Raw genomic sequence first — 19863 nt, 5'->3', positions numbered from 1 at the left:
ATAAAGAAATCTTAGTGCATCAAAGAGGGAATAATGCTAGTGTGCGTCAAAAACAAAACAAACGCATAGTGTCATTTTTATTTTAAAGTTTAGCGGAAGTTGTTGGAAACGGGAAACGCGTCATCGTGTGTCGCACTTTCGCGCGTTTGGAGAGAGTTGGCGCGAGGAGACAGGAGACTGCTGTTGCAAGAGACGTTTGTTGGTTATTATAATTACAGGATTTAATCTTCGATTCGCAGTATTTTTGTTGAAAATATGACTGTTCGACTGTCAGAAGGGGCGATTGAGGTAAGAATAAGGCAGCAGCATTATTTCAATGTTTACAAACATAAGCTTGCTAAGTCAGTTAGCCAGCAAGTTTTCATGCACTAACTTTATGACATCAAAACAACACAAAATCAAAACATTGACTATTATTTTCCATGACTGCATGTTGTAACTGTAACAAAGTTAAATGGATTGAATAAAATTTTACTTGCTAACACATTGCAGTACAAATGCAAATATTGTTCTATATTGTCCGCTCAGAGTAAAATTATTGTAACGTTAGCTATAATTTACATGCATTCATTGATTTGAAGTGTATAAGAAAGTCAGAGTCATTGTAGATGGAAGGTGGATCATATAACGTTAGTCGTCTTTTTTTTTCTATGTGGGTAAAATAAGGCAAATATCTAAATTTACTAATATTCTTACGTCGATTTGTATGGTAATAGTTGAAAATCTTTGTGTTCTTAAGTGATTGTGTACTTTTTCTTTTCAGTCCCTGACAAAAGGAATTGAAGTCAGCAACCCTGTTCTGCAGTGTGTGGTAACTGTCAGATTTCTTTCACACTGTTTACAAATTAATCAATCAAATTATTTTGTTACTACGTTTTATAAAATAGGGATGGTGATGTCAAAGCGGATATTGCAGACATTAATGCCATAATCAGATTTTGTGATTTCTGAGGGAAATAAAATATTACTGTTATATTTGTATTATACCTTACATTATTTGTAATATTTCAGTAAGCCTAAAATGAAACTTTTAGGTGTATCAGACTGTTTTGTTTATCATTTTTTCTTTAAACACATCAGTTTTTAATGATTAGTTTACTTACTCTTTCTCTTTGCTTTTATTTCTTTGTTTGGTTAAGGCACTATACTATTTATTTATATGCTACTCAACTTTATTCTGTGGAATATCCTTTCCAGAACATTCGTAAGATCGATGGGGGAAATGGCCTGTCCCGGTTCCGTCTCATGATGAGTGATGGGCTACACACCATGTCCTGTAAGTTCCATTAGTTTTTAGATGTGTTTAATTTGATGTGTCTGTCCTTTAAATTGAATGTAATTTCCATGCTCAGGATGTTGTTTTGGACTTGTTCTGTTGAAGTGTTTTGTAAAGCAGCTGTTACTTTAGTTCACATGTGGAACTTTATGTTTGGATAGACATCAGCCCCAAAGCAGTATATTTTTCTGCAATATTTTTGTTAGGTACACATGTATATGTCTGTGTTAGGTGCTTGTGTCTTTGAAAGCTGGTGGTGGGATCATTTGGACAAGGAGTTTCTTTAAAGTTAGCCATTAAGATCTAATGTTGTCTCATCAGTGGGAGGCAAACCCCAGCTATTCTATAAAAATGCAAATAACCTGGAATCCATGTATTTTTATGTTATTTTTTAAAAAGTTTTTGTCTATTTTCCCCCTTGCATCCAGCATTCATGCTCTCCACACAGCTCAATCCCATGGCTGAGCAAAACCAGTTGGCCTCTAACTGTGTGTGTATGCTGAAAAGAAGCGTCACTAATGTTCTCAAAGATGGACGGTAAGCATTAGTCTCCAGGTCTTGATCTGATTTTCCCAGTTGTTGTTATTAGGATGTTTATGTGTGCCTCTTATACTCACCAAGTCTGCATTTATTAAATAAAAAAATACAGAAATCATTAATATTATTGAAAATAATTATTGAAATTTAAAATTATTGTATTTCTTTTTAATGTTTCTAAATTTCATTTATTCTTGTGTTTGCTAAGCTGAATTTTCAGTAGCCAACTACTGCAGGCTTTGGTGTTACATGATCTTTCAGAAATAATTCTAATATGATGATTTGGATGCTCAAAAATAATTTTGTACTATCAATGTTGCAATGTCAAAGTTGCTTAATACTTTTGTGGAAACCGTGATGTTTTTTTTTTCTCCATGATTTTTTGCCGAATATGAAATTTGAAAGAACAGTGTTTTTGTGAAATAGAAAACTTATATAATTCTAAATGTCTCTGCTGCGTCTTTACTGAATTAATGTATTGATTTCTTTAAAAGAAATCGTGCTGACTTCAAACCTTTTAACAATAGCATATGTTAATTAATGCTTATTATCAAGCTTTTGTGTTTGATGATGTACACAGACGTGTGGTAGTTATACTGGACATGGACGTGATCAAGTCTGCTGACCAGATGGCAGGAAAAATTGGAGACCCAACTCCTTATGTGGAGGGTGAGAGTACATTTGAAATGTCAAAATTTATGGAAATTTACATTAGTTATGTTCATATTAAAACATTTTTTTTATTTTGTTGTTAGCATTGAGGTTCTATTATGTCAGTCACCTTGTCTAGAGGTATTTAATATTATCAAATTTATCCTGCAGTGTCTTAATTTTTGTGCTACAGGCCAGTCAAACCCACAACAGAATGCAGCTCCGGCTCCTGTACGTCCTCAGAATGGAAGTGATGGTATGGAAATAAACATAAAAATGTATTCAGTTTTTATTATAGATATTTGTCCATAAAAAACCTCAAATATGTATATTAATTATAAGAATATGTTCCTGAGCTGTAATGCAGTAGCTGTGTTATGAAATTTTGAATAATGAAGTTCTGATTGTTTTTTTTAGATTATAAACATTACTAAAATAATTAAAATATATTAGTTGAAAATCTGACACATTTTCAAGATACTTCTTAAAGTGCTGATATATTAAATTAAAAAAAAAAAAATGTAAGACCATAAGCCTTAAATGAAAAGCTGATTGTAACTATGGTAACTGATTTGAAAACTAACTGCTGACCAACAGCTTTTAGGTGAACTGAAACAACCTTTAAACCAAACAACTGTTTCCTCAACTTTACTATTTGCACTGTATGTTGGAAATGTTTTAAACTTGAAGTAGAACTGCGGTAGAAAAGGTAGGACTCATATTGCAGCTGGTGTGCTATTCCTTCAGTTACCGTGCATGTGCTAGTGTGTGACTATTAATATCATGACTAATAATAGGTGGATGCTTGCACTTCTTGTCAGGGATTCCATCCAACTCATAAGTATTAAACTTAAATTTGTAACTTGCCCTTTGCTGTAGTTGGTGAATGTAAAACCATGTGATTTGTTGGGGAGGCATATATTATATCTCTAAGGAATATATAAATATAGTTTTGTAGCAGAAACACCAAAACAAGCCATGAAGTGGTGTTTGTTACTTTGTGTTAGTTGGCGTGAAAATTCATGATCTGCTTAGAATAGAAAGTCTTCATTTCATTCTTTATAACATGCAGATATCCTTTTTTGTTATCAAAAAGCATTTGAAGATGTTTTAATTATGTATTTTGAGCACCGAGTCTAATCTTCGACAGTTTTAACTTCAGTGTGGATTCACAAGCTGTATTCGACAGCCGTTTTAATTCACACTTTCAAGATTGTCACATAAGATTGTTTCAGAAGTGTTGTGTCATTACTGTCAGTCATTATTTCAAAATGTGCTCTAGGTATCTGTGATAATGTCTACCTTATTATAGTTCTTTGCAGTGATGTGTGGTTTTCTCTTCTAGTCTCATTAGGTACAATGAACAGACCTTCTGCTCAGAGCTTTGGGAAAAAGCCCATGGCTGCCCCCAACACTCCTGGAGGCAGCTCTAAAGTCGTTCCCATTGCCAGCCTCAATCCATACCAGTCAAAGTCAGTCTAAATCTCACACCCCTGAATATTTTTCTTTCCAATCCAATTGACCGTTGCATGTCACATAACATACTGTGTTGTCATAATTAATGAGAGGGTGTTGTTTTCTTCAGATGGACTGTTAGAGCCAGAGTCACCAACAAGAGTGCCATCCGCACGTGGAGTAACTCCAGAGGGGATGGGAAGCTCTTCTCCATGGAGCTTGTGGATGAAAGCGTAAGCATTCATCAGCAGTGATCAGATTAGAAACTAGAAAGTGTATTAACTTCTTGCTTTTTGTTTATTATAGGGGGAGATCAGAGCAACTGGATTTAATAACGAGGTGGACAAATTCTTCTCACTCATCGAGCAGGGAAAGGTAAGGCCTACTATGTGTTCTCGTCTAATATGGTGTGTGAGGAGGGCTACACAAATTATTAGAATAATGTTGATTCATTCCTCTTGTTGTCCTCAGGTCTACTACATCTCAAAAGGCACCCTGAAAATTGCCAACAAACAATTCTGTACGCTTAAGAATGACTATGAGATGACTTTAAACGGTGAGACAACCATCAGCCCTTGTGAGGACAGCCATGACGTACCCATGGTGCAGTGCGACTTTGTTTCCATTGCTGATCTGGAGTCCCGGGAGAAAGACGCCATCGTAGGTGAGCGTATTCCCCGTCCTGTGCGATTGGCATCATCAGTAACCAGCATTTTAATAATTAACTGCGATGGAGACAGTATCGTGGCTCTGCGTAACAAATGTGTTGAGACCCAGGAGGTTGTGGTAATTATAACGTTGATGATGAATGCAATATTAATAATGCTTATGACAGTAATGGCCTATGGCGCAGATTGACTTTGTGTCCCTGTCGGGTTCTAGCAGAACCAGAGGAGAAAGATGCTGTCACTGGTAGAATGAAGAGTCAATAAGCATGCCTCTAATTATGATAATGGCAGTCGGAGCACGCCGAGGTGCAGCAGGCGTATTTCTTATCCGAGATTTGAGTCAGGTGCTGGCAGTGATTTGTGAAACGCTCCTAATGGCAGCTAAATGATTCATAACAATGTCTGATACGGGCGGATTAAGATGGCACGCTGAAATGGAGCGTTGACGGGTGTTGTGGAATTACATTCTGGATGAGTGGTATAGGCTAGTCATCCCAAACCTATTTACTGTTGGTAAATTGGGGGGAGTAGCAGTGTTGTAAACCGGCGTGGCATGTGTGTTTGCAGATGTGATTGGAGTGTGTAAAAACACAGAGGATGTGACGCGCATCATGACCAAGAACAGTCGTGAAGTTTCGAAGAGGAACATCCAACTGATGGACATGTCCGGCAGAATCATCCAGCTAACCATGTGGGGTAGTGATGTACGTAACTAATTGCATCTATCTTTATTCATTTTACATGATCCAGTACAAAATAAATAGATTTTGTAAAATTAGTCCATATTGTGATAATTGTAATACTACTTAAGTTGCATAAAGACTCAGTATTGCAAAACTGATAGTAATGTTTCACATTAGAAATCATCCCATGTTGTTTCTGTTTGAAATATTAGGCAGAACTAACTGTACTGAAATGGAAATCTTTTGTAACAGAAATGTCTTTGCTGTTACTTTTAATCAATTTAATGCATGCTTGGTGAATAAAAGTATTAGTTTCTTAATACTTCTCGAAAAAGAAAATATAAAAATAAATTATGGACTCCAAACATTTATGTATCACAGCTGATTGGAATCCTTATGCAAACAGTGACATCCAGCCCTAAACATTCTGATCTTGTACCAGATGATGTTTTTGTCAAGCACGTGACTGGGAGTAACTTCCCTCTCCCATTACAGCTGCCAGATGTCAGCTTTTGTGTGGCATGTCAGCCATTCTCATCTAATCTGGAGTTGCCATAAAAGACCAAATGCATAAAACCACAATTAGATGGAAAATACTTAGATCCTTTGCACTAGTGCTTGCAAGAGAAATGTCACACTGTTGAAGGAGTATGTGCAGTTGTTCAGTGCTTGACTATTTGTCTTTCGTTCCCTCACTCTGCAGGCAGAGACGTTTGATGGCAGTGGGCAGCCTGTCTTGGCCATTAAGGGAGCAAGATTGTCTGACTTTGGTGGGCGTTCTCTCTCCACTCTCTACAGCAGCACGGTCATGATCAACCCTGACATTCCCGAGGCATACAAACTGCGGGGATGGTGAGTGATTTTTCTCTCCGTTTCAGAGACAATACGCTGCATCTGTTGTTAAGTGTTTGTCCTAGATGAAACAGATGCGTTCTGATGCGCTCCTGTTTTTATTTCTCCACTTGTGAGAATTGGGACGAGCAGAGAGCAGACACTAAAATGCACACTCTAGAACTCCGAGAGGGTGAGCATGCTCATGCCTTTGATATCAAGATTAGCTCTATCAGCGGTGCTCTGGTGGGCTTTGCATTCAGGCTGATATAGGAATGCAAATCATGGCTAATCCCCTGCCAAGATGTTCAATTTCCCCTAGTGGACTCATGTGACCTGGTTCCTTTCAGAACAGAAATGTTTATTTCTGCTCTGGGGATATGAAACAAGGAAGATGGGGAAACGATGGCACTGAATGCCTTGTTTAGAGATGGTGCTGTTCGAAATACTTGCATACAAGGCAGCAGCACTGAGTATATGATTACTGCCTGTGTTTTTGGAGCACAGGCGCTGTCTTAATCCTCATAGATTCTTATTGGCTACTGAAGGAATTGAAAAACTGTTATGACTCATTTAATGATTTCCTCTGCCTTCTTGCCAATTTAGGTGTGTGTTGGGACTGCCAAATTTATAATTATGAAGCTTAAAATATCTCGGATAGACCTGTCACAGTTATTACATAATCACCAGATTGCGATTATTTGAGCAAACAACAGTCATTGTACGCTTTCAGTTGCAAACAGAAATGGTCATAAAAATAAAAATAAAAAATGAAGTGTTTAATAATGCATTTTTCCCATCGCAATTGAGTTTTATATGAATGTGGTAGCTGAACTGGAATCATTTTAGTTCATTTTGCATTATTAACTACATTTTCTACTATTTCATAATAAAATATTACGAATACTGAGGTGCACCACTAAAACTTTATATAGGCTATTCATATATAAAATTTTCATTATGGAGCAGTTCCACTTGCAAATAGAAAATATATTCCACTTCTGCCCAGTTTAATAATTGTTTACATTTTTTGCTAAATTCAACTGGAATATTTGAGTTCTTTAGGTGTTTATGTATTAGACTGACGTGACGTACACACATGATTGCATGCATAACTACATAATTGCATTTACTGAATGGCATTTAATCATTGGTTTTTTTGTCTCTAAAGAAGAAGCATTTTGATGTGTATATTTGTTTTTTTTTAAAGGTCTACTGTTGTTTCAACCCCAGCGTTCTTTAAAATTGAATGAAATCATACAGGTTTAATTGTCATGAAATGAGGATGAGTAAATGTCCATTTTAATTTGAGTGAACTATCCCATTAAATGGTCCGTGTGCTACTCATGAAGTGTTGCTCAGCCTTCAACCTCACTTAAGCCTGTTTGTTACAGTGCCACACTGACTAATCCTTCCTCCGTACCTGTTAACAATCCATACTCGCCACCTAGCAGCCCACTTGGCCGAAGCCATCCACGAGTGTCTCTCTTCATTCTCCCTGCAGGTTTCAATCAATTCCTCTCCATGTGCTCCATTTATTTACCTCCCAGTAACACAGACCCCCAGCCTTGAAGGGAAATAAGATGAAAGCTGTGCATAACAGGGCTGCAGAGTTGAATTTCGCTTTATTTTCTGCCACTTTTTTTTGCACATTTTGACAAGCGATTAAAACCTCCGTTTCAGCAGCCTCTAGTCTGCAAGTTTGAGAGGGTAATTATTTTGGGGGGATCTGAAGGCTTCATTTACATAATGAGGGTAGTGGAATGTGACTGAACACAGCGGGGTGAGGTAGTGGAGAGGTAGTGATAGTCACAGCAGCTTTCCTTATAGTCCCAGAGTGCCAGCTCAAAGCATCTGGTTTCTATGCATGGCTGTACATAGGGCTTGGACCGGCATATTTCCTTGCATTTTGAAGGGCTAAAAATGCTCTTTGTCAGCGACGTTTCAGAACTTCAGTTTTGCTGATCCAGTCGTAGGTAAGTTCAACTGCTTAGTCTCTGGGCTCACGTCTGTCCTCTTCTCACTTGGAGAGCCAGAGATAATGAGCTTTCAAATCATGGGCCAATGCGCAGTGCATGGCCTCTTGGCCAGCGTTCTGAAGGTCCAGCGGGCCACTGTGGAATCGATAGATGCCCTTCAATTAGTAGAGCTGCAGTAAGTGTGGTTTTGAACCTAGAGGTGTTGTAGACACATTCAGCCACTTGACACACTGTGCCAATTTTCTACTTCCGAGACCTCTTAAAGTTGTAACTATATTTTACCGCTGTTGTAGCAGTCAATTTTTCTGCCACCAGTGGTTAAAAATAATGCACTAGATAGATAAGTGTTTTTTTTTTTTTTCATAAATAGTATTATTCATGTTTTACGGCCACTTGTTGGAGAAACAAACTATTACTGTACATTAATGTTTTTTTATAGCATTTACTGTTAATAAATATTTTTTTGTAAATATTCAGCTTATATAATCCAAATACTGCTCCTGTTTGATTCTTTATACAAAGGAAGAGCTTTTGACTAAGCAATTTGCCTCCAAAGTTTTTTTGATCATCAATAATCACTCTTGTTTATCAGCCCCTCTCCTCCAACCATCTATCATATATATATATTATTATATATATATATATATATATATATATATATATATATATATATATATTATATTTTTTTTTTTTTTTTTTTTTTTTTTTTTTTTTACTTATTCAGTTGCATATGCTGTTTTACTTGGAAATGCTTTACATTATATAAGTAAAATGTGCGAACACAGTACTATGTTGACTTAAATGACAATGTGCATCTTTGATCTGTTAAGCTGTAGACCCAGTGGGATTTAACCTTGAAGTCTGGTCCTCGTGGAGTTGAACATGTTGGGGCACACACATGCTGTCTGCCATTTAAAGTCAGTCCAATTAATCACATTGATTGAGGATCCTTCGTTCTCACGCTCCAGAGCTCAGTATAGGGAGTTGTTAACACTGTGCTGCTTTACTGTCAGTATTTCTGGCTTTGTGTAATTTGATGTTGATAATGTGGGTGTTGTCTTTCTTCTAAAGTTATAGTGCAAGAATTGAAGGAATATTTAATGCATGTTCCTCCAATTTTGTGTAATTCTCACTTGAAGAACCTGGGCATATCATGAAATTTTATATTTGTGATGTCTGAGCCTAGGAAGTCAGACATTTAAATATGTTATGCTCTTTTAATGCTTCGCTCTAAAATATTTCATTGACGGATAGTTTCTTCGGTTGTTTTTAGTGTAGCAGTCAGTTTACATATTTGGCCGAAGCATGTGTACAGTATATAATCTAACCCTTAATGATACTAGATAATGGATCTCAGCATTTTGATGCAAGTCTTCTTTTGTCCAATAGATGGCGTCAGAGATTAGGACCACTCTTAGTCTGCTCCTCCTGCAGAGTGGACTGAGTACTCCACCATCAGTCACGCCTCCCGTCTTTTCTTCTCACCCTGCCATTCTCGCCCTATTCATTATCATTCTTTCTCATTCGCCGATGCACTCTTACTTATAGGTTGCCAATTACTTTGACTGGCTAATTTTCGACAGTCTTCTCAGAGGCAGCGGAACCTCTCCTGCTTCCACCTCATCTGTCAGAGCCTTAAAACCAGCATGTGGAATAAAGCAACACACACCCAGGAGTCTGTCTGTGCTTGCACTCCCTGTACTTACACTAGATGTCTCCATTAAACTCATTTTGATATATTAAGCGAGGGTCACTAGTTTCGGTGACTTGGTTTTGTTTAAAGAGATTTTTGGGGGTGTAACCGCTTGGCTCACACATGAGCAAAGTTCTCCTCGGGGAACACTATTGTACTGTACAGTGAGCTTCAAGAGAACATTTGCTGCCATACTGTTTCCAGGTCAAAGTAATTGTTGACCCAAAAATGAAAATGTTATTGTTTACTCACCCCCATATCATTCCACCCCAGTGTTGTTTTCTTCTGTGAAACACAAAAGGAGATCTAAGACAGAATGTCTAAGCTTTTCCATATAGTAGAAGAGGATTTGTACTGCAAAGCTCTATGAAAGCAGTCCGTATAGCTGGTGTTTATATCAAGGGTCTTCAACGAGGGGTCCACAACGGCATTGCAGGGTATCCGCCAATTCATGTTTGATCACAAATAATTTTTTGTTACAATAATTATAATATGGATAAAAAAACATCAGAATGTCAATTTTAAAAATAAGCACCACCAAACGAAAGCAAGAGCACTCCCAGTTGATACTATATTAATATTATGTGACCCCTTGCTTGCAAAATGAGTTGGAATGTACAATAATTTAAAGCTACAGGCAAAAGAAGTTAAAAATGTCAGTTTTGGTCGAATTTGAAGTTTTCACAAAAATGAAATCAAACAAAAAAACCCTCACTCATAAATCCCAACTGAGAGGAGTACAATTAAACATGTTCAAATCACCATCATCAACATACTTACATAATATAAGAACCTCACACACAACTCACTTTTGATGACTCCTGCTGCTTCTCACCAAGCTGTAGGTCTGTTGTTGCAAAGCGCAGCATTCCAGCTTTGAATATTCATATCGAATTCTCGATGACAGGAGTCCAAATCAGTGAAATATGATTTTCAAACCCATGCAGATGAAAACAAAACAAACGTAACATTTGCAAAGTACGTACATAAGACGCGCCTCCCAAGAGCGTGCAATCTCCTATAAAGTACATTATTGCAAAATATGTCTTGACGAGATTCACACAAACATCTGTTATGTCTTACATGAACGTTAAGTTAATGGTTGGTCAGAAATCTGATGTGTAGCTATATTAAATCCACGCATTAGCCTACAGTATAGGTCTTAATATAGATCTGTTTAAATAATCAAGAGAAGACAGAATCACTCGCTGTTCTTGATTAAACTATTATATTTTTAATAACAAAGATAAAGTTAAAAAAACATATTTTGTCATTAAAAATATAGTAATTATTATTAAGAAAAGAACTGGAGGAAAATATGCAGTGTTGCTTGGCGATTATGCTTTGGAATCTTCAGAAAACTTAAACTCGTTTGAAAATCAAACTCTTCTGACTCTATCGCCTTCATATGGCTATAGCTCAGTCAGTTTTGAAAATTACTCATTCCAAATAATTTTACCAGCACAGATCACATATTAGCCTATTGGCGATTTAGCAAACACTCCATCCACTGTCACCACTCAAAATGCCGGAGTTTCTGTTAGGTGATGAGTTATGCTCACTCTAATGAATCCTCTCTCATTAAAAATGAACGACACAACATAAGTAAGAGATTCTTTATGTAGTGTAGATGACTTCATTGATTTTAATGAAACGTTCTGAGATCGCGAACTGAGATGAGTGACAGCTTCTTTTACACTAGCACTTTTGGTGTGCACCCGGTTTCGATTGACGTCAGAGTTCGGTTGGGTGATGTGAACGCTGTCTTCCGAACTCGAGTGCGCACATAAAAATCTATTCATATATGAATCTGTCTTCTAACACTTCTAATTGACAAATAGACCTTTTTTGTCTGTAATAAATTGTTGAAATGTAACTGTGACCAGAGACATACATCAGTGGAGAAGAAATCAGTCAATTAAGACTCAATTTCATTGTGTTTCTTAAATGCATCATATGGCTTTAGAAGACTTCATTATATTAAAATGAGCTGCTTGAATAGCTGCCTAACATATATTGCTACACAGAAGGAAATGATTTTGTAAAGACATGGATGTGAATAAATTACCATTTTTATTTTTGGCTGAATTATACCTTTGATTATCTTGCTGATGAAGCTATTTATGACATGCATTGTATACTAACATCAGCATTCTAATCAGCAAATTAAAAGGTATAGTTCACCAAAAAATGAAAAATCTGCCATTACTTTTTTTTTTTAAGTAAATTTTAAGTAATTTACTTTTTTTCAGAACACAAAATATTTTTTATGAAATCTGGGAGTTTTCTGTCCCTCCATAGACCGCAAGTAAACTACCACGCTCAAAGCCCAGAAAGGTAGAAAGGACATTGATAAAATAGTCTATGTGACATCAGTGGTTCAACTGGTTTGGAATGACATGAGGGTCAGTAATGACAGAATTTTTATTTTTGGGTAAACTAACTCTTTAACGATCTACATCTCTTAGTTTAAGGACCTAGTTATACCATATTGACACGTTTAAATATAGTTTATTGACATAATTTTTTAAAGGGGTGATTGATTGCGATTTCCCTTTTTTAACGTTAGTGTGTAAAGTTGCTGTTTGAGCACCAAAAATATTTGCAAAGTTACGAAGCTGAAAGTTCAATGCAAATGGAGATATCGTCTTTTAAATTTCTTGCAGTTTAATGCCTACAAAAACAGCTTGTAGGGACTACAACAAGTTACTTCCTGGGTTCGTGACATAACAAACCCAGATAAACCAAGCCCTCAGGAAAAGGCAGCAAAGGGGGTGAGGCCATGCTGCGCTGCTTTAGAGAAGAGGAAGAGAAAACTAGAGGCGCACATAAAAATCTATTCATATATGAATCTGTCTTCTAATGCTTCTGATGGATTCACAAGTTTCAAAATCAATGTTCTAAAGCAGAGGTTCTTAATACTGCTCTGCATCTATGTCTCTCTCTCTCTCGTTCAGCTCAGCTCCAACAATGAACTGTTCAAATTATAAAATTTTCACATAGCTATGAGAAGCGTTAAACATGGACACATGTGCAGTTACTGTATTAAAGCTTTAATCAGGATAGAAATGTATATTAAAAGCTAACATAAGCAGTAGCATTTACAAATAGCAGCGTATCTAAAAGCATGAGACCACAACAAACCAAAAACATAGGTCTACCAATAAAAGCCGTGCTTGCACAGGTTCTGCACCATTCTCTTCAATAATATCCTCTGCTTCTCAATCGGGCTCAAACTGAAAAACGATATTAACGACCCCTTTTTTTACAATACAACTGGAGCACATGCTGCTGAGGTAAGGGGCGTTTACACGCGCACTAGAAACTGTTTAGCCAATCACAACACACTGGGCTAGCTAACCAATCAGAGCCCATTGCCTATTTTTGAGGGAGGGGCTTCATAAAAGCAGGAAATGATTAGCGTGTTTCTCAGAGAAGGGACAGAGCGGTGTGGAATAAAGGTAAATTATGTGAAAAAAAAATATATATTTTTTAAAACGAAGCATTAACAGATGTTAGACTGCACCCCATAAACACAATCAAGCCTAGAAAAAAAAAACTGTAATAATTTTTTAAAGCTTCAGAGAAACAGCACTCAACCAAGACTTATTAATAACATCCCTTCATAGGTTCTTAATTTTCTTGCCTCTCTTACTATTCCTGTCACAAGTATTTCATGTCCTCTGACATGTGGCAGTCCGTTTAGTGCTCAATCTCGCTGCTTTCCTCTTGTTGTCTGCTCCGCTCAGCTCAGACACACTGCACTGAGAGCCAGCCTGTCACTCCACTGCTCTAAAGCACATGCCATTTCCAATTTGCTCCTCCGGTGTTCATTCTGCCTTCCTCGATGGCACCGGCCGTCATCCATACATTCAGCCTCAGTCAGCCAATTACCGCACACCATCAGGTCTTGGCCATGTGAAGAGTTTGTTTTAATCTGCGGTATTGTTTATTTTTATGACTCATTCGCAAGATTCTCAATTAGTTTCTTGCTTTATTCCAGTGTAGTATCAGTTTCAGTCACTGACGTATGTATACGCTTGCCTTTTCTGAATATCCACTTTTCACTGAAGTGTGCTGAAAACGCTGGGGACAAAAAAAAAAAAAAAAAGATCAGAAGTAGGCTGAACCTTTTTGCAACGCACAACTAGCACTATATTTAGGAAGTTATTTTGGGAAGTACGTAAGTGCGGTGATATAACAAAGCAGCTGAAAACTAAGGAAGAGACCGTGCTTCAGAATTAAACCCATTTTTCACATGGCAAACACAGCACAAGCAGCCAGGGCCACACACTTGTCTATGGATATTTTCAATTAGTCGTGCCACACAGAACAAGACCTGAACCCTTGTATTTACCGCTCCACCCCGTCCTACCCCTCTGGTAACCAGGCCTACGGTCTCTAGATTATCATGTGGTATCGATTCCTCAGACACACTGCTTCATCCTAAGTGAGCTTTGTTGTTTTGTTTTTTTCTCTCTCTCTCTCTCTCTCCAACCTCTGTCTTCCCAGCCACTGCGGAGTGTGAGTGAAAATGGGTTTCTGATTTCACCATTGCAGCTCTGACCCCATCTCCCTGAACCATTCCTACACTGTTGATTCGTTTCACAAGTAGCCCCCAGCGTCTCTGTGGCCAACGCTGCTGTTTTTCTCTAGCTCTCTCTGTTTCTGTAGATCTAGTTAAGATATCAGCTACTTATCTGCCTGAACAGATGAGCTATTGCCTTGTATGTAGAGATGAACAGATGTCTGACTGACCTATTTTTTGATGATTGACAGCATTAGAGGCTGACCATTTTTTTTGTGTATTTGTTAACAGGTATGATAAGGAAGGACATGCTATGGATGGACAGTCGATGACTGAGTTGAGAGGACCTGGTGGTGGTGGTGGAAACACAAACTGGAAGACCCTGGCGGAAGTCAAGAATGAGCACTTAGGACATGGAGACAAAGTATGTCATCCACACATCAAGATTGGCTTCAAATTAATCAAATCTTTTTTTTTAAAGAGAAGATAATACACTAGAATAAACTTCCAAATAATAATCTAATTACATATGTATTTTATTTACATTTATTTATATAATATTTAAATAATATTAAGTTTAAATCTCGAACTAGTATTTTATAAATAAATATTTTTTCATAGGGGTCTCATCATGAGGAATCAAATTTTTCTGGGCTCTATCTATCTAAAATAGCAGAGTTTCTAACATTAGATACCTAAAACACTTGACTGCCCACATTAACAGTGCTTATTATAATGTAGAACATGGCAAACTTCTGTACATATAGCAAAATTGCAGCAATGAATGGCCTGTTTAATTCTAAGGGTCACAGAGAAGGTGGAAAATGGCCATATCAAAATGACTCGTTTTGGTGCAAAAAACAAACAAACAAAAAAAATAACGAACAGATTATTAAAATAAGCTGTAAATAATACACTTTTCAGGAATTCCTTGTCTTGTGGAGCATAACTTTATTAGGGTGTGTCATTGTCTGTTATCTGATTAGCTGTAATAAGTCGGTCCTGCGTGACACGTGTTCTGAAACGAAAGACACAGGGATGCAGTCATTTAGCTACACTGTTACTTTTCTCTCTTCTCATTAATCACTCAATGTAATGCCCTTCCCATCTTCCCAAGGTGTGTGCTTAAGCATTACTCACATTCAGCACTGGAGATAGAGAATGGAGATTAGCAGGACTCCATTTACTAAGCCTAATAATTAAGAGATTATACTGCAGATAAGCTGCATAATAAATCTGACCTTGTCTGCTGTCTATTTTTGGTTTTTCTGGCATATATGTAGGAGCAGGGTTGTCGTGATACCAGTGTTTTAATAGTTGATACCAGTACCAGAGATTATATTAATTGGCAATTATAGATGACAATTTCAATACCACAGCAAAAGAATTTAAATATTAACAAAGTATGGCATGTGGCCTTCAAGTATTTCTAAATTAAATTAGCATATTGTTTTAAATATTAGGTATATACTTAACTTATTTTTTGTTTTAGTAATGTAATTGTATTTATTTTTTAAATACATTTTATTTATTAACTTAATATTCTTGTTTGGTTATAGAGGATTTATTAAAGGAAAGTTATTGTATGGTGAATATCATTGACATTAACCTTTGAGATTATTGGTGTGTTTACACTATTGTATATTTTTCCTATTTTTCTATGGCGATTACCATGTTGACACTATTGTTTTTCAAGGGTCTATATTTTTTTTATAGCTGAGAACATGAGTTTAGCATAATAGCTTGTGATTTTAGTCATGAACGATAAATTCATTTTTTTTTTCGGGTGGCAAAATTAAAGAGAAATGTCCAAAAAAAAAAGAAGAGAGAAATGACAAGCTTACTAGGTGTAGCACAACAATGAAAAAGAGGGGCTGCAGAATAAAGCCACAATAACAGATGAGTATGTGAAAAATGGGAAGACTGTTTTCACATAAGTTAGAAATCAATTATTTAAGCAGAGAGAAAACAAGACTTTTTTTCCCCCCTTTGTGTTATAAATTTCTGAAGTATGTGATTTAGACTGGGTGTTGCGTGATACTGCTGTTGAACACTGCATCATCAGTCAAGTGTGGTTGCAAACAAAAATAGCAGCATGAAAGACTCACACCATAGTATAATAGAGGAAGCATGTAGAATGAAATGGAATTTCACAATCTGGTTGGGGCTTAACAACCCAGAATTTTCTTCAGTTGATCATGTATGTACATTGGTGAATAAGCTGTCTACGAGTTATTGAGTTATTGTCCAGAATGCTACTGAAGTAGCGCATTGGTGGTGTTACACTGGGGAAATGATTTAAGCCTGACTGTAGGTGTTAGGGGTACTTGTGGAAAAAAAAAAGTTACTATTATTTCTATGGACAACTGGCAAGTATGTTAACCCCATCAGAGTTTATTCTCTTTGACAAAATGTATTCACGCCCTCACCCTGATTTCATCCTATCTGCTCTATTGGGACACAAGGCTAGGCTGCTAAAAGCTCTCAGCCAGTTGTATTTAATTAGCGACGCTCCTCGCAAAAAAAATTTGTGTCCTAGTTTTCTGTCCCATGTTACCAGAGTGAAATGTCAAAGTTATTGGAAGGGAATTTTAAAATTGTTTTCCAGGCCTGGAGAAGTAAGGGATATTTCTGTAGTGAATGTTTTTTTTTTCTTCATTTTTAAAAGATTTAATCAACAAGGAATTGTGCTTTTGGAAATCTTTTTGAAAATAATGTTTTGAAAATTCTTATCTGGTGTCAAAAGCTGAAATCATGAAATCATTCGTGTTTGATTGAGTGAATGGTTTAACATCTGCGTTTTATCTGTTTGTGCTAATAGAATGAAATAAATGACTTTATCTTGTAAAACAAAAAGTAAAAAAAAAAAAATGTAACATTGTCAGCCATATTGACTGGCAACTAGAATAATATTCTGCTCTGCACGCTCTGTGTGGACCCATTCATCTACCAAACGAATGTGACAATAATTACATAGGTAGTTACTGGATTAATTATTGTATTTCAGAGAGGCGGAAATGTTCAGAGGGAATTTTTTTTTTGTCACTAAGTGTAATGACAGTAATTTATGGGGATATTTCACTTATTGAATAGCAAGCCTTTTTTCTGTCTGCTTTCTGCCTTTGTCGTTCACATTTCCCGGGAGGCTTTTTATTTATTTGAAATGACATGGAATATCAATTCCAGCCCTTCGAGAAGTTAATTGGGGTCGAATTCTCAAAGCGAAACAACTAGGTGGTCAGCAGTAAACCTGTTAGAAGAGAAATCAATTACAGTAGTAACACGTTTTTGCCATTTGCTGTTGTTTTCGTATCCCATTTCCTTAGAAAATATGGGGGTAAGACATTGCCAGAGGCTCTGTATAGATTATGCTCCAAAGAGATTATAAATCCACTGCGATCTGAATTCTCAGTCCTCAGAAAGGCAAAGTGCCCATTTTTGGATTTCATTAGTCAATTTTACAGCATAAATATGAATCAACCCTGATTTTCTGAGGAGCGTGAGTTTCTTAAGCCCACTGTAGATCATGGATGAAGAAGAATCTTAGTGCTTTCGTCAACACCATTGTCACCAGGGTAAACATGGGTGCCATGTGTGCTTGTGTGGGAAAAATTTGGTTTAACGTGTTTCTCCAGAGCCTTGTGAAGAGCAGAGTCATGCTCATGTCCAGCCACTGACCCCTTTTTCACCCTGTAATCCGCTATCTCCTGTGTCTGTCCTCCAACTTATTTCTTGATGTGTGATGTGTGTAAAAGAATAAGGTGCCCTTAAGCTGACTCTTCAAGACTTTTTTTTTTAACCTCCTTTCTCTTCTCACCCTTAAACATGCAATTCTTCTATTTGAACCCCCTTCTAGTTGAGGTATTTTTCATTAAAAGGCTACAGAATAGGACCTGAAAGTGCATATTTTATTCTGTATTCGTGAAAGAATTCCAACCCTGTAACCTTTTAAAATCAATAAAAAATAAAAATAATAAAAAAAAAACATGTAAAATTCACAACACTGGTACAAATATTGATATTATTTAAGCTAACAGTAAGTTTTGGAATGTTTATGGCTAAATGTTGGTTTGTAAATGTATTTCCCATGAATTAAAGAAATACTTGTTTGACCTTTTTTTTTTTTTCTTGCAAATAACTTTGATAACAGGGTTGAATGGTTGAGCTTGAACAATGTAGTTAACATTAAAAAATACAGATATTTCAGATGCATTATGCTGTTATGTTAGATAATGGTTTATTTGACATGATTCTAAAAGCAAAACATGATGTCTGTGCCTCTAAGGCTTTCAGAAAAGTCATAGGAATACCAGAGAGTACCGCCTAAGCAGGAAGTGCCAACTGCACAAAATAATTCCTAGTATCGCTTTCTCCCTTTTCATCTCTAGCTCCAGTGGCTGTGCACTTCCTGTACTCCCATTGTCTCTTCTGCATACATTTAGCACAGAGCCTTTGACCTCCCCTCCAGGTGCTCTATGGCTGCTGTTTCCCTTCTGCCTTCAGCCCCTTTCAGAAGTCCTTTTAATGTTTATTCATATCCTCTGTTTTGCATATACCACTTTTAAATGAATATAGGCAAGTTTTTTGTTTTGCCTTTATGCTTGGCCCATTTTGCAGGCAGGTTGTATTTTTAAACTCTATATATCATGTTATATAAGTTCTGCATCTACCATCTAATAACTTTAGGGATTTTATACCATAGAAGTGGTAGTTAGGATGTACATTATTAATCAAACGTTTGGACACACCAACTCCATTTTTATTGTTGTGTAAAAAAGTAATAAACTGCTACTGTGTTTAATATAATCAGGTTTATTTTGCAGAAACAGTACTAATGTCTCCTTGTATAAAATGTTTTTTTTAGTGATCTCAATGGTCTTCTCTTCCCAGGCTGATTATTTCTCTTGCATCGCCACCATAGTCTACATCCGTAAAGAGAACTGCTTGTATCAGGCCTGTCCCAGCAAAGACTGCAACAAGAAGGTGGTGGACCAGCAGAATGGCATGTACCGCTGTGAGAAATGCGACAAAGAGTTCCCTGACTTCAAATATCGTCTCATGATCTCGGTAAGGGACTTGCCCTTGGCTCTACTGCCCTTTCTGAAATAACACATCAAACTCCTCCAGTCAGTATTCTCTGGTTGTCCTGAAATAAATATCTCTGCCATCCCCTTCATGCTTTCTGAAAAATTTGATGTCTGAAATGACTTGGTAACAGTTAGTTGCTTTTTTCTTGCTCTAAAAGCATCGTTCATCTGAGGCCACTCTCTCTGTTTTGTTGGTTATCAGCTCAGACTGTTTTGCGTTTTGGTAATTTCCCCTTTTTGTATTTAAAGCTGCATCTTGAATTCCAGGACAGGATAGAAATGGGCAAATAAATCTTACTGCTGGTCTACAGCCAAAAATGTTGTAAAAATAGAAACAACTCCATTACAACTCCATTTAGACTCATTTGGCTCCAGGATCCAGACATGTAGAAATGTCAGTTTCTCTTGTTTTTCATCCCATCTACAGAGCACATCGCTGTTTTTAACACTGGGTCTGATGTGCATGGCCTCTCGT

At 36.9% G+C, this 19863-nt stretch overlaps 1 protein-coding gene across 2 annotated transcripts in view; it reads left to right on the top strand.

Moving 5' to 3' along the window:
• Nucleotides 1–113: 113 nt before the first annotated feature.
• LOC109056107 (replication protein A 70 kDa DNA-binding subunit-like) overlaps nt 114–19863 on the top strand; it is a 24372-nt gene continuing 4622 nt past the window's right edge. Inside the window, exons 1-14 of one of the 2 annotated variants that reach the window (XM_042739599.1) lie at nt 114–288; nt 764–811; nt 1198–1276; nt 1705–1813; nt 2394–2488; nt 2658–2720; nt 3810–3936; nt 4050–4152; nt 4226–4294; nt 4391–4583; nt 5155–5291; nt 5974–6122; nt 14593–14725; nt 19192–19368. In XM_042739599.1, coding sequence (XP_042595533.1) covers nt 256–288; nt 764–811; nt 1198–1276; nt 1705–1813; nt 2394–2488; nt 2658–2720; nt 3810–3936; nt 4050–4152; nt 4226–4294; nt 4391–4583; nt 5155–5291; nt 5974–6122; nt 14593–14725; nt 19192–19368 — 1515 coding nt within the window. In that variant the 5' untranslated portion in view covers nt 114–255. The remainder of the gene's footprint in view (nt 289–763; nt 812–1197; nt 1277–1704; nt 1814–2393; nt 2489–2657; nt 2721–3809; nt 3937–4049; nt 4153–4225; nt 4295–4390; nt 4584–5154; nt 5292–5973; nt 6123–14592; nt 14726–19191; nt 19369–19863) is intronic. The other variant, XM_042739600.1, reaches the window with a different exon arrangement.

Source organism: Cyprinus carpio, chromosome B15 (genome assembly GCF_018340385.1).
Source record: "Cyprinus carpio isolate SPL01 chromosome B15, ASM1834038v1, whole genome shotgun sequence".
Taxonomy (NCBI): domain Eukaryota; kingdom Metazoa; phylum Chordata; class Actinopteri; order Cypriniformes; family Cyprinidae; genus Cyprinus; species Cyprinus carpio.
Note: the sequence above shows the minus strand (reverse complement) of the source record. Positions and strands in the feature narration are given on the sequence as shown.